The 23234-nt window shown below is 41.4% G+C and overlaps 2 protein-coding genes across 4 annotated transcripts in view; both read right to left on the bottom strand.

Annotated features, from left to right (window-relative positions):
• Nucleotides 1–14820, bottom strand: part of WDR47 (WD repeat domain 47) — a 41561-nt gene extending 26741 nt beyond the window's left edge. For 2 of the 3 annotated variants that reach the window (XM_035123205.2, XM_035123207.2), the window contains exons 1-2: nucleotides 14478–14820; nucleotides 631–797 (exon numbers count right to left, since the gene is read on the bottom strand). In XM_035123205.2, coding sequence (XP_034979096.1) covers nucleotides 631–788 — 158 coding nt within the window. In that variant the 5' untranslated portion in view covers nucleotides 789–797; nucleotides 14478–14820. The remainder of the gene's footprint in view (nucleotides 1–630; nucleotides 798–14477) is intronic. The other variant, XM_035123206.2, reaches the window with a different exon arrangement.
• Nucleotides 14821–19133: 4313 nt separating this feature from the next.
• The window catches only part of CAMSAP2 (calmodulin regulated spectrin associated protein family member 2), a 79228-nt gene continuing 75127 nt past the window's right edge, over nucleotides 19134–23234 (bottom strand). The window contains exon 17 of the mRNA XM_035121788.2: nucleotides 19134–23217. Coding sequence (XP_034977679.1) covers nucleotides 22912–23217 — 306 coding nt within the window. The 3' untranslated portion in view covers nucleotides 19134–22911. The remainder of the gene's footprint in view (nucleotides 23218–23234) is intronic.

Raw genomic sequence — 23234 nt, 5'->3', positions numbered from 1 at the left:
ATTGTCACCCTCCTCTTTCTGTTAGCAAAGGTGTCTGCTGGATCAAAGGACTGAAAGTCACAACTGGATACAATATAATTCGTATTGCCTTGTGCTGAACAGTATTATCTGGTAAAAGTTGGGTGGCTCAAAAATGTAAACTGACAATAATCTAATAATACATATTGTATTTATGCATGTTTCAGATACTTACAGGAATAGCATTACACTTTCATTCAGTATACATACAGAAATGCATAACAAGTCAGTCAAGATACTGTAAAGCCCAAGATGGATCAAAGCATTTAAAGGAGGGGTAGGCAACATAAGGCCTGGGGACCAGATGTGGCCCAATTGCCTTCTCAATCTGGCCTGCAGACGGTCCATGAATCAGGGTGTTTTTACATGAGTAGAATGTGTCCTTTTATTTAAAATGCATGTCTGGGTTATTTGTTGGGGCATAGGAATTCGTTCATCCCCCCCCCAATATAGTCCGGCCCACCACATGGTCTGAGGGACGGTGAACCAGCCCATGGCAGAAAAAGGTTGCTGACCCCTGATTTAAAAGCATGGACCTAAGTTTAAACAACAGCAACAAAAATGTGAGCTTTGTTTAAACAGTATTCTTAATACTATGATAAACATTTCTACCTTAAGAAAAGCATATCATCTGAGAACAGTCCATTAATTACTCCACTTTCTTTCTCCAGAGCCAACATACTGATATGAAGTTTTCTTGAATTCAAAAAATCCAGTATTAGCTTGACTATTTCAGCTTCTTTTACATTCACTGTCTCTTCTGCCGTCATTGTGAAAGACTGGAAAGAAGAAGAAAAAGTTACATATAAAATTGGGGTTGACCTGCATCCATAGCTGCCAAGTTATCCCTTTTTTACAGGGATTTTCCCTTATGCTGAATAGGCTTCCTCGCGAGAAAAGGGAAAACTTGGCAGCTATGCCTGCATCTTGTTAGCAAACAGACACTGTCAAATGCATTTTCTTCTTTGTTTATATGAAACATGCTACTGCTTGGTAGTAGGCTTAACCACTAAAGTTCACGCAGCTCAATGTAGTGTCACTAATAATTTGGCCCAATTGTACAGCTAGCAGTTCAGCTTCATACAGAGGGCTACGAATATCAAGGACAGATTATGTTTTACTTAACAATGTTTCAATTTACAAGCGTTTAGTAGCATGAAGAACATTTGAACAGCTCCTTTAGAAAAAAAACTCAATATGCGTTAAAGCAGAGTATCTGGCTATTCAGAAAGTGTTGTGTTGGTTACTGTCAGGGGGACTCTCTACAGGGAGTCTCCCCCCCCCCCGTCATCCTGACCAGCACTTCGCCCAGCGAGAGCGGTAGCAGCGGGTCAGGTGGGGGGAGTGAGGAGGGAAGCGGAATGGAGGGAAGGCTCAATGAGGTATCAGAGCTCCTGCACTGCCAAGCCAACTAGTGGAGGAAGGAAGGCTCAGCGATGTATCAGAGCCCCTGCACCGTACTAGCCCACAGCTGGAGGAGGGAGCACAGTCGCTTCCGGAGCCCGAATTAAGGCGAGCGCCCAAACGTAGGGTGAAAGGGCGGCGTTTCGGGGTGCCTAAGCTATTATGCTGGCCCCGAAGCAGACTGGCGCCATTGCCGGATTCTGCAAGTGACTAGGAGGTCATGTTTTCTGCTATCTCTGCACTGTAAATAGTATGCACAATAAAACCTTTAAAGACAGAACGGACTGGAGTGTCTTTACTCGGGAGTAGCCGCAACAACCCCCTGACAGTTACATTGGGGGGGGGGGAACCTAATACAGTGGTACCTCGGTTTATGAACACAATTGGTTCCAGAACTCTGTTCATAAACTGAAGCGTTCATAAACTGAAGCGAAATTTCCCATTGAAAGTAATGGAAAATGGGGTTCCGGTTTCCGCCTGCAGGAATGGCGGACCTGTTTTCCATCCCTCTGACCTTCGTAAGGAATTTGGCGGTTGCTAGGGGAGTAAATGGCAACCCCCTACCCTCTCCGGGGGTTACGGAGAGGGGCCGCTGGCCCGCGATGCCCCCAGACCCACTCCGACTGTTTATGGAGTGGGGGGAGCTTGGGCTGAAGCACTTACGAGGGCCAGGACTCCCGGACACTAATCTGCATGGCGGGGATTTCCATGATTAAAGAAGATAATTAGGCTTAAATCTATGGACATACTTCAGAAGGAGGGGCAGAAGCGCTGTTTACTGCCGAGAAATCTATGCTGCTGAGGGTGAGGAGTTAAAGGCTGTATTTCATCTGGAAGAAGAATTGATGGGGACGGAGCGATAAGGGAAGCGAGTCTTTTTTATTTTTTTTCATATGAGTTACTTCGTACCTTCCCAGACGTGATGTCCTGGCTTGTTTGGAGTGAAAGAGAAGCAAAAGACTGTGTGAGTTGAACTTTATAAACTGTTGTTATTGAGCATATTTTTTGAAGATGAGGAGTTGCTGACGAGAAAAGCCCCCCTCTAGTTGGATGGGAGGAGTGCCTGGACGCGTTCGGAGGATTTATGAGTTGTGACGCACTTTGAATTGGAGCAGCGACCTGAAGCTAAGTTCAGCTATAGGGCAAGGAGATCCATTAATTTACCAAGAGTCTATGCATGGTGTGAGGTCTGGTTCTTCTGCCTAGAAAAGCTGTAAATTTTATAAAGATCGTTAATCTATGAGAGAAAACGAAAGTGATTTGAGTTTTTTTAAGATGGCGCTGCTTCGTGTTGAGAGTTGACGCAATAGGGACGCTCCAGACCAAGAAGATTTATGGGGAGGCTGGACTGATTAACTCACACAGGGGAAAGAACATTTGTGAAACTTTGTTTGACATTTATCTCAGCAGCTGGGAAATAATCGGTTGAAAGAGGAAAACATCTATGTGACTGTAAGGGAAAGATCTGGATTATTATGAACTCGGAGAGACGATTTGAACTTTAGAAAAAAGATGGCAGTGGACGGTTGCGAGGAATCCCCAATTTCTTGAAGCATGGGAACAAAAAAAAAATTTTTCTAGATGATTTGGCATAATATTCGGTTTGATTGATATATATGTGTATAATTTGAAATAATGAAGGTGATATAATTGGTTTTAATTGGAAAAATTAATAAAAATATATTTTTTTTAAAAAAAGAAAGTAATGGAAAATGAATTAATCCGTTCCAGATGGGTCCGCGGCGTTCATAAACCGAAAATTCATAAACCGAGGTGTTCATAAACCGAGGTTCCACTGTAACAGTAATCTACTTTATAATTATTAATATTATTAAGCAAAAATAATTGCTAATTTTACAATGAATTATCAGCATGATTGAATAATGTACCAATTTTATTAAAGTGCTACTTGCATGCTATGGAGTATTTTTGCCTACATTTTTGTTTTAGCAAATTAATCTTTGGGATCCAGGCAAAAACATTACTTAATATAGATTTCATGTCCTATCATATGCTCCAAATCAAATCCAAAGATCAAGTACGGTAAGTGTGCACTATCAACAATACCATCTGTGCATTATGCACAAACAAAATGAAACAAAAAAGAGAAAGGGGGGATTTTCGGTGGCTGCTGCAACATTCACTTTCTTCTGAATATTATTTTATGATAAACTATGTACAAGACTTTTTCTGTTTTAGCTCCTGCAGAAGGTTAAATGAAGGAGTAAAACCTTTAAAGACAGAACGGACTAGAGCGTCTTTACTCGGGAGTAGCCGCAACAACCCCCTGACACTTACATTGGGGGGGGGGGAACCTAATACTGTAACAGTAATCTACTTTATAATTATTAATATTATTAAGCAAAAATAATTGCTAATTTTACAATGAATTATCAGCATGATTGAATAACGTACCAATTTTATCAAAGTGCTACTTGCATGCTATGGAGTATTTCTGCCTACATTTTTGTTTTAGCAAATTAATCTTTAAGATCCAGGCAAAAACATTACTTAATATAGACTTCATGTCCTATCATATGCTCCAAATCAAATCCAAAGATCAAGTACGGTAAGTGTGCACTATCAACAATACCATCTGTGCATTATGCACAAACAAAATGAAACAAAAAAGAGAAAGGAGGGATTTTCAGTGGCTGCTGCAACATTCACTTTCTTCTGAATATTATTTTATGATAAACTATGTACAAGACTTTTTCTGTTTTAGCTCCTGCAGACGGTTAAATGAAGGAGTAAAAATCATTGCATTTATTCATTTTTTTAAGATTTGTAGCTGCTTCTCAGTTACTTGTCTCAAGAATGGAATACAGATTGAAATCTTACACTGAGTGATACAAAATGACCATTTTGACCACACATCTCCTTACCACTTGACAGGATATAAACTAGTATGCCAATTATTAATATGCATACTGTTTTCATTAACCATTTGCTTAATGAACTGTTTGTATCTGCCAACTGTATATGAATCTGTATTTGAAACTTAGTCATTTGTGTTCTAACAGTAAGGTTTTAAATCTCTTATTTAAAATTCTGTTTGAATAAATGTTTTACAAGTCCCTCTGTCCAGCACTTGATACAGCCCTAAACCTCTGTACATAGAAATTTTGAATTGGTTTCTTGTTGTTTTTCCTCTTCCCATAATAAAGTAACATAAGAATGGTAATTAGCTGTCACTTTCCACTCCACATACACACAAACATGTGCATTTGTCACTTACGACATGATTTCCTACGTGGAAATTGTATCTGTGTAGAAAGAGTCTTGTGTGAAGTATTCCCAAGTGTATTCATAAAAAGTCACTATTATGTATTTCATCTACAGAGATAGTCCATAAGGAAGAATCACTCCATAGAGTCAGTGTTTGTAAAATGATAGTGAGAGGTAATGTCATGGTATGCCAGACATGAAGATTTCATCCTTGGCATTTGTACTATTCTACTTCATAGTATTCCTGATTATTCTTTCCATGGTTGTGAGGGTCTCATTTAAACAGCTTATCTAGCCCAGCAAGCATACTGTTAATAGGTACTTAGCAATACCTCTGCAGTGCCAGGACAACTCCCATGTCACAGACATGTCAGTTTCCAGAACTGCTTTCTCCTACCCAGAACTTCAGAATCCCAATTGTAAGAACTCATAGGCAGAGTTGCAACTGAGACCAATGATGCAGGGATGTGCACATGCCAATCTGGATGTGTTAATTAGTATGTCAGTTGCATTCTAATACTGTAGTTATATTTCATTTCCTCGTTTGTGTTGCATTTTAAGTTTTGCAGCATTTCATGGCCTGTCTAGCATGCACTGTCTTTGTCAGAAACAAATGTGAGCTCAAAAAGATCCCGCCAGACACAATATCAATTGTCCAGGGAGTGAGATTTTGCATTAAATAGGACTGGCTCTAATCTGCAGTCAGATTTTAAGACACAGAAGGCTAGAATAAGAAGAATCACATATTTACATACACACCCATGAATCTGAGCCTATGCTCTTGGCTGATATATATTGGGGCGGGGGGAGAGGGAGAGAGAAAATAAGAAGCAGCTGGCCCACAGAAGGTGTTAGTCACAGAACACAAAACAACTCTTTGCTCAGTGTATGTGGAGGAGAAACCACAAAGACTCTGGGCAAGTGAGATGTATTTCCCTCTTGAAGGCAGCTGCTCACATTTCATCATAATTGTTTCAGTTCCCATTAAGCATTTGGGACAGACATTTGATCCTTGGAGATACAGTATTCTCTGTATAGATGGGAACCTCAGAGGAGCTAAACTGATTGACAATCGTAAGTGCAAAAACTATATACCATAATATTTTATCACAGCCTCTAAAATCGCTCCCCCTCCTCCATTTCAAAAGATCCCAGATTTTTTTGTAGAATTTTTAATGATACTATGCCTTATCAAATAATTTAACAACCTCATTTGCAAGAATCATGTTTAGCTATCCATCAAGTTTCTTAGGATTAAAGGTAAAGAGACCCCTGACCATTAGGTCCAGTCGTGACTGACTCTGGGTTTGCGGCGTTCATCTCGCTTTATTGGCCGAGGGAGCCTGCGTACAGCTTCCAGGTCATGTGGCCAGCATGACAAAGCCGCTTCTGGCGAACCAGAGCAGCACATGGAAACGCCATTTACTTTCCTGCTGTAGCGGTACCTATTTATCTACAGGTACTTGCACTTTGACATGTTTTCGAACTGCTAGGTTGGCAGGAGCAGGGACCAAGCAATGGGAGCTCACCCCATCGTGGGGATTCGAACCGCTGACCTTCTGATCGGCAAGCCCTAGGCTCTGTGGTTTAACCCACAGCGCCACCCGTGCTTAGGATTAGGAGACTACAAATATATCTCATGTGAAACGGGATCCCAAGATTTCAATTTTACAATTTGTAGTAGTACAGATAACATACCTCCTGTATTAGTAATTTTATTAAATATTTATACATGCTATTGATGCAGAAAGTGGCACGATACACAATATGTTGCCAGGGAGTAGATTTACACTAAGCAACAGCTTTAATGTGAGTGTCAACAGAAACCTATTTACAAATTAGATGTCTTGCACACTTCCCAATATGTAAGTAGAACAGACACCTATACCTTCCCTAAGTTGTATAGAAGATGGAATTTCAGCAAGTGCAGTTTTTCTCAACCTTGCATTACAAACTCAATCTGCTGGAATTCCCTCTTCTACACAACAATCAAAGATGCATAAACCCTTTCTTCTCTTGTATCTGGTTACCCAGAGTAACATTATTATAGACAGGCTCACTAGAAATTAGCAGAAGGCAATAGTCTAAGTTCCCTTAAGAAGGGTGCAATCATCAGTTCTATAACTCAGTAACTACATGACAGTGGTGGGCAATCTCCAATCCACAGCTTAATTAGGCCTGCCAGGACTCAGATGTTGGCTCACCAGGCTGTTTGGGGCAAACCACATCCACCTTTTCCTGGCCAAACATTGTAGGAAAGGTCAAGCATCAAAAAGTTATTTCCATCAGCAAGTCAGCACAGTGAAAGAAAAGGCATCAAATTCAGAAAGTGTTTTTTTATGCAAAGAAAGAATTTGGAACACACTCTGAATTCAAGTTAAGGATGCAAATAAATTATCTTCATTTGCAGAGTCACATCTGCCTAGGAAGATCCTTCACATCCCTGGTTTCAATTCAAGCCAGGCTGCAAAGGAAGAATAAAAAGTGCACTCCCAATTCCTTCTATTGAACTCAAGTCACCTGTCAAAAAAACCCTTGGAGGATGGGGGATCCACCCCAACCTGATATAGGATGCAAAGAGCACTGTTGCAGCACTAATATTGTTGTGTGTGCTGCTTCTTGTGAGCTTAAAATCTGAAATAGGTAGCACATGTTGTGGAGATTACATAGCAGTGCTCCTTCCAGCCTTGCCTAAGCCCTAAGCACTAGAAGTAAGGAGCATCAGATGTTACATAGCTACTATTGAAGTCTGTCTAAGAAGTTATCCTCCTCGCTATATATGGAACAGAGAATTAACATTCCTGTTTGCATGTAATGCTAAGACCATGGCTTAAACAAGCACACATGCCACCTCTTGGGGAGGAGATTGTGGTTTGTCTTTATGAGTCATCTGAATTTTGGTTCATGGTTTAGCTCTCTCAGACAAACCATGAGCTGTATATCATAGGACAAGCCAAGCGGAAAAGTGAAGTGTGAATTGGCCCTAAACACACAATCATATTCCCTTGGAAGGAACAACCATTTTTGTTTATCATAGCTTTCAATTCTTGAATTAGAAGCTGTTAATGAGAGTTTTAAGTGGTAAGGAAAAACGAACAGCTTTTATTTAAAAGTCCTGTACTATAGTGTTATGTACTGAGCTGAATCCTAGAACAATAGGATTCAGAATCAGCGGGAGCTACCCAATCCAACTCCAGGTGGAAGTGAATCCGCAACCTGATTGGCCTGCTGGAGCAGCCAATCAGGCGGCTGGCAGAAGTGAATCTGCTACCTGATTGGCCTGTAGGAGCAGCCAATCAGGCTGCAGGCAGAAGTCAATCCACAATATAATTGGCCCACAGGTGTAGCCCTGAAGTAGCCAATCACGCAAGGCCCATTGTGTAAATAATGTATATAAGCAGATGGTTTTGGGAAAAGAGCCATTCGTCTTCTCTTCTTCTCCTTGATGAATATGAGCTGAATAAAGAGCATGAAATTCACTCTCGACTCCGAGTATATTTCATATAGTGACCAAGTTTTTAAATTTGATGGAAAACAGAAGTTGGGATGTTTGTCATGTTAATACTGAAGGAGATAACAAACATTTATTGGCCTAGTATTTGTCTCACAATTGTTTTTATCATGCATAAAAATTGGGATAAAGATAGAAAAAAGTAACAGAGAGTAAACTACAGCACCCTGATCCAGTTAAGAAGATCCTGGAGATAGTTAGGGCAGTGGTGTTGTGTGAGCACATAGCACCCAGGGCAGGTGGGCACAAGCCCTCGGGGATGGGGCATAGGGAGAAGGAGCCTACCGCAGTACCCCAGCAGCCCCACATGCCTGGCATGCCAAAGGAAAAACAAGCCTGACTTGGGAGTGGAGCAACTGCTGCTGCCACCCACAGCCCAGCCCCAAAGGCCAGCTTGGGCACGGCTTCCCTCAATAAAGGAACTATAGGGGGCACCTGGTTGTGCCCCCTCAAAAAAATGCACCCAGGGCAATGCCCCCCAAGCTACGCCACTGTGTTAGGAAGCAGCCTTCTGCACACACATTATGTTTTGGATCAGGACCTGCACATTCAAATTAACTGTACTTTCCAATGTGCACCCAAACACAGGCAGCTCCTATAGGTACTATATTCTTTTATTTTCAATGAGATGCATATTTGGATGTGCATCCACAGTCTAGTACAATTATGAGTGAATACCATTTTTATACATGACTAAAGTTGGATTGGGGCATTGTCTCTGCATTTGGAAAGTTTTGTCTGTACTGTACTGTATTGTAGTTCATTCTACATACTACTGTGAAGAACCCTACAGCCTAGTCACAGGGCCACAAGAAAAAAAGTTAAGTTCTACCAAAGAAATAAGTCCAGTAAGAAAATAAGCTTATATATGTGGAAGCATTTTGTAAGTAACTAGTCAATGGAATTATAATGTTATTAGAGATTTAAAGGCTCAGAAAAATTAGAGGAAATCCTGTGTCGTCGTCCCCCATTTTTACAGCCCCCCCCGGTCTTCACATCTCTAAAATTAATAAAACACACTGGTTCATCAGTATATTCATATTGGTGACTATAAGGCATACACAAAGGAGATTTAATCACATTGGGAGATAAACCAACGTCCAGAAAATCTCAAAGATGCAGCTCAAGCTCCTCAGTATGCCACAAACAGCCAGCACATATGGCATACAACGTCACCAAAGTGATCCAAGACTAATACTTCAGAATGACTGGAGGATTTAGAATCCCGTTCTTTTTAATATACATTTTGAATGTGCAGGTTTTCTTCCAATTCTGATTTAATTTTTTGTTGAAAGAGCAAAGCTTTCATATCACCACTCAGACATTCCAATATTTTTTACAGAAATGTAAGTCATATATGTTTACTCCAGATAACTGCTTATATTGGACAGCTATGACAACCAATTGACACAGATGGAAATAACTAAGGCTTTTGCTTCAGTAGCGTCTTTCTCTGTGAGAGTTAAATTGTCATTGCATGCAATCTTGACTAAGCCTTTTCTAAGTAGACTAGCAAGCATTGCCGTCATTGCATGAGACAATTGTCTAAAATAAATGCAAGCATACCGTAAGGGATACCAAAAAAGAAAAATGAATTCAAGGAGCACATTGCTAAAAATATTAAGACAATAAACAAACACTTTGTCCACAAAACTAGATGACTTTAAAAGGGGATTAGACAAATTTATGAAGGATAAGGCTATCAAGGCTAGTAGGCCACTGCTGGAAAGCTTGCTGGAAATCACAAGTGAGGAGAATACTGGTGTGCTCAGGTCCTGCTTGCAGGCCTTCCATAGGCATCTGAAAAGGTGGAGAGATTTCCCCACCTGAATAACTTCCTACTTTCTCACTATTTGCAATTACCAAATTTACAGTGCAGTCTTATGCATGTATACAGTTCATACCTCATGTTACGTTTTTTCAGGTTGTGTCCTGCAGCAACCCAGAAGTACCAGAAAGCGATACTTCTGGGTTTCGCTGCTCGCTTCACTCATGCGCACATATGACGCTTCAGGTTCTGGAATGGATCCTGTTCGCAACCGGAGGTACCACTGTATTTTGACCTCATCTACACTATATGCACTAAAGTAATATATACAGGTAGGTAGCCGTGTTGGTCTGATGCAGTCAAAATAAAAATAAAAAATCCTTCCAGTAGCACCTTAGAGACCAACTAAGTTTGTCATAGGTATGAGCTTTCATGTGCATGCACACTTCTTCAGATACCTGTAACTAGTACAATCCCATGTATGTGTCAGAAGAATGTACCAGTGTGGTACTTTCCCATCTCTAGTGTGTTTAGTATTGAAGCCTGCCTGAAGCACTTGTTGGTTCCTCTCATCTCTTTGATTGTTAAACTGAAGTGTTAATAAAATTACAATCCTCTTTAGAAAGGGAACAAACTGTACTTAAGATCACCCTCAATTTAAGACAGTCCTTCAAGCCCATAATTTGTAAAATTAGTTGCTATTGTGTAATGATTTATCTACCAAAATAGCACAGTAGCATCTTAAGTAATTGTAAACAGAAGTACAATACACAACATAAAATAGAAAACTAAAAGAGATGAATATGCAAATAATTGAATATTCATTTGGCATAGTATGTATTATTATTCAAAACACATCCTGACAATGCACAATTTCTCCAACGCACAAAGATTGGCAGGCAGCTAGGAGCCAAGGCACTGGTTTGTTATTCCATTTTCAGCCTCTCCTAACAGCCTTTTAATCAAAGGATAAGTATTTGTGGCAAATAGGTATTAAGGCAGCATTTAAAATTTTAAAGGTACATAGATATACCGTATTTACATCATGTCCATGTATTACTTTTTGTTCAGTAAGAGGCATATTTGAGGGTCAATAGCCAATAACTTTGAATATGGATAAAAAGTGTCCTGTATTTTGTGATTATAACACATACCCACTGTTTATTACAGGGGTGGGAACCTGTGGATTTGCAAATTATGTTGGAGGACAACTCACATCAGCCCTAACCAGCAGCACCAGGATGATGGGACTTGTAGTGCTGCAACATCTGGAGGGCCACATGTTCCCCACCACTGGTTTACAATAAACATTCCACATAACTATACAGTGGAACCTCGGTTTATGAACACCTCGGTTTATGAATTTTCGGTTTACGAACGCTGCGGACCCATCTGGAACGGATTAATTCACTTTCCATCACTTTCAATGGGAAAGTTCGCTTCAGTTTATGAACGCTTCAGTTTATGAACAGACTTCCGGAACCAATTACACCCATGCTTCGGGTTAAGTACGCTTTAGGTTGAGTACTCCATGGACCCGTCTGGAACGGATTAATCCACTTTCCATTACTTTCAATGGGAAAGTTCACTTCAGTTTATGAACGCTTCAGTTTAAGTACTCCGCGGACCGTCTGGAACGGATTAATTCACTTTCCATTACTTTCAATGGGAAAGTTCACTTCAGTTTATGAACGCTTCAGTTTATGAACAGACTTCCGGAACCAATTGTGTTCATAAACCGAGGTACCACTGTATGTACTTAAAGGGAAAATCCCAGTGCTTTTCAGCTCTTCACTGCACTCATTCTAGTCATTCTTATAATAATATAAATAGGGCATTCCAATAAAAAACAAGCACTTTTACCCCCTTTTTATTTTATGGTAAGGAAATGCATATGTTTATGGCTGAAATAAAAGGAGAAGTAGAATTGCTTTGTTTTAGCAGGATTGTGCTTCAACAATATTACCCAAGCCATGCCACGATAGAGCAGAAGGACTCAGTAACCCACTGTTTTTCAACTCTTTGGCTTACGAAGGGAAACAATTGCTTCTAACTGCAACAACCAAAATCTCCAGTCAATAAAGAGCAAATGCTTCACATCCTCCTGCTCCATAGCTTTAGTCAATTGGCCTACCTGAAAGGATGCATGTCAGGTGGTACAAAATTACTATATGTTCCTTATGCTAGGGATGAAAGAATATCATAATTAACACACCTTTTCTGGTAGTGCCACAGTGCTTGGATTGAACCTAAGATATAAAAATGCAATAGTGCTGCAGACAGGAGGTGGATACAAAAATCCACTGTCTAGAAAACAGATCCTGGTGTCAAGATTACTGAAGAGGACATAAAGGTTTCTTTGGTAGGTACAGAACTACAATGAGGGAAACCTCAAGGGAATATTAGCTATAATTCCTAGAAAGATTTCAGCCTGGCATCTTTCAAGTAAACCCTGTATGGGAGAAGTGGGGTGGGAAGAGCCTGCAGCATAACAGCAAAAACAAAACTCTCATCATCATCATCAAAATTTCTATGCTGCCCTTCATCTGAGGATCACAAGGCAGTTTACAAGATAAAAACTTTTTAAAAATGTAACATAGTAGCAAACAATAACCACCACCCCACAAAGTTTAAAAGGCCAAAGACTGCATAATTATCCAAAGGCCTGGGAGAAGAGGAATGTTTTTGCCAGGCACCTACATTGGGATCTCTCTATTTCTTCCGTTCAAGTGGCTCCTAAAAAAATTATTTGGCACCAAAATTTTGTGAAAATATTTGTGAAAGAGAAAACATATGAGGAGGCTTCAAAAATAGCCAAGTGCAGAAGTTATCTGTGACCGACCAATGGGGCACTGAAAAGCCATAGCCATTGCACCTCTATGGAGTGGTGAGCTAAAATAATTCTCATTATATATGTTGCCCCATCTATGCCAAAATGAATTGTCACATAGCTTTGCATTCTCTTGTTTTCATCTGCTTCTGTTATAATTTATTCTCCAATTATTATTTGTCTAAAAGATTATCAAATTAAATAGATGAGCAAAACAAGAACCAATGGAAGGTGATAAAACATACTAATTACAGCAATTAATCAGGAGATGAAGAGGAGAAAAGGCTATTCAAAAGATTACCATATAGAAATAGGAAGGGGTCACTAGCATAACAGTTATGTCAGCATATGTTTGTTATTCTCATGTGTGACCTTTTGCTATTCAGGTCTCCAAACCAGAATATACGGTACCACTGACACATGGTACTCCAGAAAAGTCTCAGGCATTCATTATTATGTTCATGGCATCCTTCAAACTAAGCTTGTCAACAAATTGATTTGTTATTTGTTCAAAGAACAAAGTATTCCATTATTGTCTCGAGCTGTTGTATACAGTCGCTGCAACATCTGCAGCTGCCTGCTGCCAATATGTTTTGTCAAGTTTGCATTCCTCTATTCAGAATGCATCCATAATAACTGTCACCCTTCGTTCATACACTCATGGGATTGCCACTAAACACATTCTAAAAGAAGCATGCGCATGCTTGCATCCACGAACCCACCCTTCTTTCACTGCAGCTCAATTGTGTGAACAAAGGATTGTAACAGGGAATTGGATACTTGACACTCAAGTTTTTCCTGCTAAAACACGCTGAAAAAGCTACTGTGCTGTGACACAATAAGGCCATCCCTTGCAATGAAATTACTCAGGAGCAGGGACTTTAGGACACAAAACTGGAATGCTTCCTCAGGAAAATGCACAATTAAAAACCTCAGAGCAGGTAAGACAGGCTATAAAAACACCCCATCCTTTTCTTTTGCATTTTTTTTGCCTCCAGACAGTGACACTGCAAACCTGTTTCAGGCATCCTCTCCTGTCAAGCACACCAAGCACAGCACAGACAAACAATGTCTCTTATGTGCCCAGGACAGATCTGGGTTACTTAGGGAGAGCAGCTTTGCAGGTGCTTAACCCGTTCTGGGAGGTTTGCCCTGCTAATAATGCTGCAATAACAAAGGCAGAAGAGGGAGGTGCGGGGACGAGAGGAGGAGACGTTCGCCAGAGACCGGGAAGCAAAATGCAATGGGCAACGGACAAAATTCAGCAGTAATGCACACGCATACAACACAGGCAAGGCCGGCAGAGTGTGGGGAGAGGCAGCCGTGGCGATGAAGCATGCACTGACTAAACGGGAGACAAATAAGCAGGATGGGTGTAAGGGGGAGGGGGAGTAAAGAAAATGGTCCTTTCGCTCATTCAGCACCAAAGCAGCCCAAGGGAGGCTGTCGCTTCGCCCCTCCCGCCGCCACCACCACCACCAGCAGCAGCAACAACGCCAAGCCCTTGCCCCGCCAACGCCTTCAAGGGCCGGCGCGTCCCCGAACGGGCACTCACTCGGGGCCTCCCCTCAGGCCCCGGGCATCCCTTCCCACCCTTCCGCTCCTTCGACCCGGTTCTTTGCCCCCAGTCAGCTTCCCCCCCTCAGCGGAGGCGCCGCCACCCACCCAAGACAGGGCAGCCGTAGGGCCCATCCCTCAGGGAAGAGACAGAGGCTCACCTCAGGGGAGGCTCCCTCCCAAAGCGGCGAGGGGAGACCGGGGCTGGCGGGGGTGCGCAAAATGGCGGCAAGCGGAGCCTCGCCACCGGCGTAGTGGCAGGGAGGGAAGAAGGGGAAGAGGGTCCCGTCGCCAGCAGCCAACGCGGCCCTGCCTGCCTGCCGGCGCCCAGCTGCTCCTCGCCTCGCGGCCCGGCTTGTGTAGTGGCAGCAAAGGCGGCGGCGGCGGCGCCCTGGCTGCGGTTGTCAAGCGGCTTCTCCAATCAGTGCCCAGCAGACCGGCTCCTCAGGGCCCCGCGGCGCCTGGGCGGGGTGGTGGCAGCGCAGCCGCCTGACTGGGAGAGCCAGGGAGAAAGGGGCGGGCGGGCGCAGGGGCGGCGTCCCTCCGGGAGGAATGGCTCGCCCAGCCCATGTCGGGGAGCGGCGCGGGCGGGAGGCGCGACGGGGATCGGGGGTGGCAGTGTAGGAGGCGGCCCAATAAGGAGCGAGGGAATCCGGGGTCTGGATTTCTCTTCTTCTTCTCCTCCTCCTCCGGCAGGATTACTTTGCATCTGTTTGAGGTTTTTTTTCTTAATCGTATTTTACGGAGGGTGGAGTTTTTTTGCCTCCTCCTTCGCATCCTCTTCCCGCCCCAGTAATTCCTAGGGGGGGGGGGAGGAATTGATAGGCGGATGTAAAGGCTGTTCTTCTCCCTTAACATTAATAGTGTCAAACTATTATTATTGTTATTGTTAAAATGGGATACTGCCCTTTAGCCATACATCTCAGGGCAGTTTTACAACACAAACACTGCAAGATAAAAACCCCAAAAACAAGATTAAAAGCAGTGGCAAAACACACACACACACACAGACACACACACACACACACACACACACACACACACACACACACACACACACGCCGTTCCAATGACATGATTAGCAACCTCCTCTTTCTTCCAAACACGTGTACATTCTAGGCGAGCCCTTAAGAGGCAGGCCACTCACACAAGCAGGTTGTTGTTGTGGTTTTGGGGTAATTGATACAATGCAGGGCAGAGGGTCTTGTAGGGCCATGGAAGAAGGGGTGAGTGAAGATCCATGGGTGAAGGGTGGTATACAAATGTATCTAACAATAACAACAACAATACATTGGGAATAAGGTCTGGGGAGGAGACCAGCAGTGCCTAATATCCACCAAGAGGTCGCTGGAGGAGCGACTTGGGGTGGGGAGCTGCCAAGGAAGTAGCAGCAGTGCCAGTGGCATTTCTTGGAGGACAGATATGCTGCCTTTGTGGATCCTGTCACCTGAGGCAGTCCCCTTGCCTTGTCTCCTGGGTGGGTCAGCTCTGTCAACACTGCAGTAATGTGTGCATTGAGTCTTAGACCCCAATTACACTACAGGGAGAGGTAGTCATTAGTTGACAGGTCACCTTTTGGCCATTCAGGAATGGTCCTTTCCCAAACCTCTTCAGGATTAATGCCCTTTTGTTGTTTAGTCATTTAGTCGTGTCCGACTTCGTGACCCCATGGACCAGAGCACGCCAGGCACTCCTGCCCTTATTACACCCAAATAATGTTTGGTGGCATGGAGTACTGTAATGTTAATTCTTTTTTAAAAAAATAATTTTTATTGGATTTTATATAGAGAAAGAAAGAAAAACCATAGAGAAATACAAAAAGGGAAAAATATAAGGCAATTTCAGCAAATCTTATTCCCCAAAATTCTTCACATATCAATTACAATAAAATAGAAAAAAAAAGAAAAAGGTAAAAATAAAAGATAAAAAATTCAACTCTATAACTTCAAATCTAAACATTTCGGACTTCCTCATTCCCCCTTCTTGAGTTCTAAATATTACACTAACTCTTGCAGTCCCCAATTTTAAAATCACATTCTTTTTTCTAGGTTGTAACTTCTTTATTGCTAATAACCCTTCACACTTCACATTGCTATTATTTAACTACTAATCTCTACCCTTTACCCCAAAATATTCCAATTTATCTATCAAAATCTTTTACCCCCTATTATTCCCACCCACAAAACAAAATCTGTCCCCCTTTCCTTGGAATCGGTATCTCCAGAGGCATCAGCCAGTTCCTTAATGCATTCCGAATTCAGACCATTTTTTATCAATCAAAACAAATTAATACAGGTCTCCCTCAACCCACTCCTAATCTGTCCCAATCCAAATTTTGCCGAACCCTTTCCCCCCTCTTCTGTAATTCCCATGCTTTATTTCCATTCTCATTCTCTTTCTCTTTCTGCCTCCCCCCCACCTACTTGCTTCTTCCCCTCTCTCACTGGGGTATTAACCTTCTTGTTCCCCTTTTTGGGGGGCTGTAATGTTAATTCTTTATTGGTCCCATTTCTGAAGCCTTAGAAAGGCTAGGGATAACTCAAGGTCCAACTGGTGCCAGGTGGTATTTTGTTGCATGCTGCACAGAAATCTCCTCCTCTCAGTGTGATCTATATACCTCCCCCCACACATTTGCATTAGAAGGGTTAAATTCTGATTGATGTGGTTTTGATAAGAAATCGTATTTGTTCCATTTTGCCTTTCAGCTTCTGTTTGTCCTGCTCCCCCTTCTTCTGACTGGGTCAAGCTTAGGCATGGGTTGCTTGCCAGTGCTGGGGCCTGTAGCAGTCTTGACATCACAATCACATTTTCCTCTATTTTTGCAGCGGAAGCTGCTGGCTTGTTGCCAGTGCATGTAATTACCATCTGAGAGCTTTCTGGATTCCAATCTGTCCTTGTCTTTTCTCACATTTTCCACTGCTACAGAAAACCCGTTTTGCCATAAATGTAGTGACTGAATAAACAAATACTGGTAAGTAAAAGCCATTACTGCATCCCAAGTCTTTCTTCCTATCTGCTCACCAAAATGGATGGTTCTGTTATTAATGAATTGCCTTAAATCTGTATGAGTTATTAAATGTCTACACAGTGTTATCAGTGTCACTGGGTGGGAAATACTTAATATGTAGAGCATTAAAAAACCCTCTTTTTTGTTTTCATAGATAATAAAAGAACAAAGCAACAGTGGAGGGTGCGGTGAAGGAAACTGTTATATATAAAATCCCAGTCTGATGAAGAGTTCTAGAGAAATAGAAAGCTTTTGTGACATTTTGGTTGGTCCTAATAAATGTATTGCTTGATGGATTATGGACCAACATCACTTTATTTGCTTTGTGTGTTTTGTTTTGTTTCAGCCTCACAGCTTGTCCCATCAAAATGAATGCTCTCCTAGATAACATAGCATGCACTGAACATTGTTCACAAATCCACACAAATAGTTTACAAATCATTTTGTGGTACTTACTCAACACTTCTGGAGCTGATCCAAGTTCTTTTACTACCGGTTTCTAGGCTTGTCAAAATAATAAGCAATGTTGATTTAAGATGGCAATTCTACACATCCAAGCACCTTAATAAATGTGTTTACACTCAAGAGGCACTTGCCAGGACTTGCTATCTTAGATGGAAAGCTCTTTGATATAGTAAGACATGGGTGATGAAATACTACTTGATACGATAGTTGAGTTTGACTAATTACAAAAAGAGTATGCTGAGAGTATGCAGGTATATTAACATATTTCAAAACATCAATACTGAAAAGGATTAGCACTTTTGTCAGGAACTCTCACTCCATGACGCTATATCAAATTGTGAGCTTCCCCATCAGCCAATCCTATAGTGCCGGGACAGGGAAAGTCAGAACATGTTGCATCAGAGAGTAAGTGTTAAAACATGTTTGACAAAGAAGGGGAAGAATTAGCCATGGAAACGATGCTTTGGTGACATCCCGATCACAAAAACATGTGGGGCAAGCTCTGGCCTTGGTAGGACTTATTGTAAATATGCAGTTTAGGATTGGGCTATAAGGATTGTGTTTATATTGTAAACCTCCCTGTGATCCTCTGATGAAAGGCGGTGCAGAGATTTGATTAATTAATAAAAAGCTGTATAAACTGATGTATCGTAATTTGCACACAAGTGCTCATAAAAACAATGGTGGAATTAGAGCTTCATTACAGCAAGAGAGAAATGATAATTCCAAGGTACAGGGGTTACTGCTTAGTAGCGTGTGCAAGCATCTAACGTGTGCCTCTGGTAAAGTAAGAAAATAACGTGGGAGCTCATATGGGACAAATTTATACCAGAAATAACTATGTGAATTAGCTCTGTGAGATAAAATTTTCCAGTGACTTGGGCTTCACATTTTCAGCATGACTGGCCCTACTACCAAAATGACCCATGCAACATTGTGAGAAAGTACAAGTTTTTAGGAGTTTTATGAACGGTCCCATCTCACCTGCACCCCTGATTTAATCAGTTGGTTGAATCAAAAGCATGGACAAGCTCTGTAGTCTGCTTATCCAGTCAATATAAGACAGATTGTTTGTTTCTAGCACAAGGCTGTATACCCACCATACATTTAAAGCACATTCTTTCCCTCAAATAATTCGGGGCACTAGTTTAGTTTGTTAAGGGTTCTTGGGAACTGTAACTCTGAAAGGGGTAAACTAGTGTTCATAATTTCTGTGGAAAAGGATGTGATGGGAATAAAGTATCGAGCACCTCCATAGCGCCCCTGTGGCGTGTGTCCTTTTAACAAGCCAATAATAATTTTCCGATGCATTGTTGACCTGTGCCCATGATGAAAGCAGGGCATGTCAAATGGATGTAGTTGTAGTTAACAAAACCTTTGAGTTAACTCTGGCGAAAATGCTGCCTTCTGGGTTGACTTCTGTCATGAGCCCCATGGAGATGTCACAGAGGGAATAGGCTAATTATGAGGTGGGGTGGGGAAGTAAAACAGGGAGTTGGCGCTAAATAACCCATAGGAGGACCCAAGCGGGTTGAGGGAGGTGAAACTGGGACCTCAAGGAATGTCTCTGCTGGAGGAGGGGTCTCAAGAGAGTCAGGAGCTGGATCCTGGGGAAGGTTCAAGTGGGTTGTCAGAGAGGTGTGATACCCCCGTGATATCGGACATCTCTGGTCAGGCACCTCCTCAGTAAGCAGCCTCTGCCTGGGGACATGACAGAGAGTATGCTGGATACTGAGCTGGCACCTCCATCATCCATGACATGGAGAAGCCAGTGCCAGCTCAAACAAACAGGCCCAGCCCACTCCCAGAAGTGTCCATTTGCTCAGATCAGAGATGCCTTCATAAACTGCATGCCGGCAAAACCTTTTGCCAACCATAAATGTATACATTTAATGGCTTCAGAGGATAAACTGAAAACGCGTACCAAAAGATGAAACTGCAACGTTGTTTTTGGTGCCATGCTTTTTATTTAAATGGAAGGGAAGGACTACACTGTACTAGGTAGGTAGCACTATGACAATATCTTACAGCACAGCTTCTGAAAAAATAGGGTAGCAATGCTCCACAAAAGTGGACAAGTAAGCACACGATACACTGTACATTTCTCAACGGACGGTGCCCATTTAAATTAGAAATAAACAGAATTTGGCTTTAAACAGCCAAAGAATTTTTTTCTTTAAAAAACAACAACACCAACAGTCATCCAAAAATGGTTTCAGTAGCTACCATGACTGTCAGAGCTTGAACACCTGGTCTGGTAATTAAGATGGTTGGCAAATTCTGTCATATAAAGAATAAAAACACCCCGCTCCCTCGATGAAAGCACCGGTGTGTAACTGATAGTGTCACTGATAAACACCGGACTTCTCCATGAAAGGCCTTTATTTTCTTAAACAAGATCCCAAATGAAGACATACTGTCATTAGAAAATTTGCAAGCTTCAAAAGAAAAAATAAAAAGAAAACCCTGTCCTTAGCTCTCCTTGTATGTAGTAACATTTTAATCCCGAAAGTCTCAATTTTTTAATTGTATTATTCACATCCTACCTTTCAACATTGCACAGACATCTTTTTTTCTGAACGGTAGACAAAATTCATAATACATTCAATAATTTAAAATGACACTATGTTGCCACATTTTAAAAGAAATTATCCTGTTTAGATAGGTGTGCATGAATCAGTCAGTGGTACGTATCATTAAATTATATTTTTCTTTTAGCAAGAATAGTTTAGTTAAAAATCCTTCCATGTGATCTCCTCCATCGTCTATCCCAGGCACCCCCAAACTTCGGCCCTCCAGATGTTTTGAACTACAATTCCCATCTTCCCCGACCACTGGTCCTGTTAGCTAGGGATCATGGGAGTTGTAGGCCAAAACATCTGGAGGGCCGCAGTTTGGGGATGCCTGGTCTATCTCATTCATGTCCTAGCAGCTCGCCCCCAACTTGAGCAAGTTTTAACTTAAGATGTATGCTTACATGGGTATGCAATATATTTTTCCTATGCCATTAGTTGGAGGATAAGCCTCATTGGTAGAATGCATAGACCTTCTAGCTCCTATTTTTAATATATATATATATAATATATACACAGTATGTTTACACTTGAAATAGAAGATGGGTTAGATATCCTGGTTCATATACATGCAAACAGTAGGAATCAGCTAACCACAAATAGATCAGAGCCACATACCTATTAAACAGGTGGGTTTTGTGTTGTTGTTTTTTTTACAGTTTTAACAAATATACATAAATATAAGAACATAAGTTAAAGTAAATATTGACTGCATTTCTGAGAAAATGTTGATAAAGAACCCAGACACATTGATGCCTAAGGCTTTTTCATAATTTTAAAAAGGGCTGTTCTCTAAATTATTTAAGGACTTCTCATTCCTATACATCATCTATATAAAGAACAGAAGCAGACTGCAGTGAAGTACTACCTCTCCGAGTCAAGCAGTTCAGTGGGAGAAGTGTGCAGAATTTTAAGTTTTCCTTTGTAGGATGCATAATAAAAAGTAACATACACTTTAGACAGGTAGTTCAAAACTGTCTTGAAGTTCCAACACTTGTCACAACACTGAAACGGAATAGGTTTAGCAATAATTCAAGTCATTTCCTGAGAATGAGGTTCCACCTAGATCCCCTCCCACCCCCAACTAAGTCCTCTGGTGTACAAATGTCAAAAAAGCAATCACAAAAATAAGGGTAGGTTTCAAGTTTGAGCTTTTCCAACTGCTGAAACAGTGCCTTGCTATATCTGTATAGGAATCCTGACAATAAGAAAAAAGAAAGCAACAAGAAAACCTCCAAACAGAAAATAAACCTTCTCTAAAGTAATCAGATGTGCAGCCCTTGGTTAATACTGAAAAAGGTGCTCCAGTGATTATTTTGTAAATATTAACATTGCTGTATTTGTGTGGCTCTCAGCCATTCTTTGTTTCAATACACTCAAGACTGTCATGTATCATCATCAATACCATAATTTATATTAAACAAAATTAAATTGATGTCCTGGAAGAAAAATTACTTTGGTCCATATACTGGATGGCAACCTGGTGACACATCAGAATAGCTTTCATAGAGCAGGCTTACTCAATATAATTTTCTTCAAGTTTCTCAGAAGGACTCATACAAAGTGTCTAATTTTAAGACAATTAATACTGTTTTGCTTAGGATTTTGAAATAGCCATCCAGACCGTAATCTCAGGAAGCAATGGTAGATGTCTGCATTTGTTTAGTGATGTTGTTTTATTTGGGTCACCTGTCACACAACAGACACGTATCGTCCCCTTTGCTAAATCTCAGAATGTTAAACAGCAGTTTGGTCTGAATTATAAGTGGACTCCTGTTCAGAAGAAAAATGCAAAACACAATAGTGCATGCAAAGATCTCCCGTCATGCTTCCCTGGATCAGGGCAATGGTGGATTTCTAAATATAATGGCAATACCTTTATAAAATAAGTTTCCTTGTGGAACAAGCAATGACAGCCATCACATTTCCTTGCCAGAGGTTAAGACATGCTAGCAACATTTAATCCTGGACATCCTCTCCAAGGAACTTTTCTGGTGCAAAACCCTTTGAAATGAATGAAAGTCAAAAAAAAGAATGGATAACCTCATTTCATTACAAAAAGGTTTGTGCCCTCTGTTACCGGCAGGCCACTTAAAATTTAACGGTGTGGCAACTCAAGACAGAACATTTCTCCAGTGAAGATATAAAGAGCAGAAGCAAATTCCAAAACAAGCATAACACACCAAAGTATAAGGCAATGAATTTAATATATACTTTAATTTCAGTCACTACAGATTTGCAAACATTCAATAATTCAGTGTTTTAAAAACGAGAGGAAATGAACCCTATAAACTGTGAGCACATACCCATCTCCACTCTGACTCAGTCTTTCAGGAGCACACGAATGCATAATCACTTAAGTGTCAGTTTTCTGCAAGTCTTCAATACTGTGTTTACATTCCAGTTGTGCATGATGACAGAGCTTTTTTCTCCAAATCCGAGTTCAAAGAAATCTTGTTGGCAAATAAGAACCTATTTTCTAATAGGCAGCAAATACGAAGTGCAAGTTTGCCACAGACGTGGCAAAGTACCCTACCCCCCTCCGAGTTACTATGCTTTTGTAGGTAAGAGTTTTTTCGGTGTTGCTGGTCTCTTGCTCTGCCACAAATGGCTGTGGATGGTAATAGCGTCGACACTGGCAGAGAGCGTTTTAGCAGGTATGTGGCTGAACTGCTTCCTGTCAGAGTTGTACTTATAAAGCCCCTCAATCATTTTCTTACTGATGGACTTTGGGCCTATTCCAGTCAACTTACTGATTTCTTCTGTCTCAGGGCAGTACGTGTACAAAGATCGGAACTGGCAGCCTGAGTCCCGGAAAAGGATAAGGAAATTGTTGGCATCTGATTTCTCCATTTCCTGAAAGGGGGAGGGGA

The sequence above is a fragment of the Zootoca vivipara genome, chromosome 7 (assembly GCF_963506605.1).
Source record: "Zootoca vivipara chromosome 7, rZooViv1.1, whole genome shotgun sequence".
NCBI lineage: Eukaryota > Metazoa > Chordata > Lepidosauria > Squamata > Lacertidae > Zootoca > Zootoca vivipara.
This window is presented reverse-complemented; position numbering and strand designations above follow the sequence as displayed.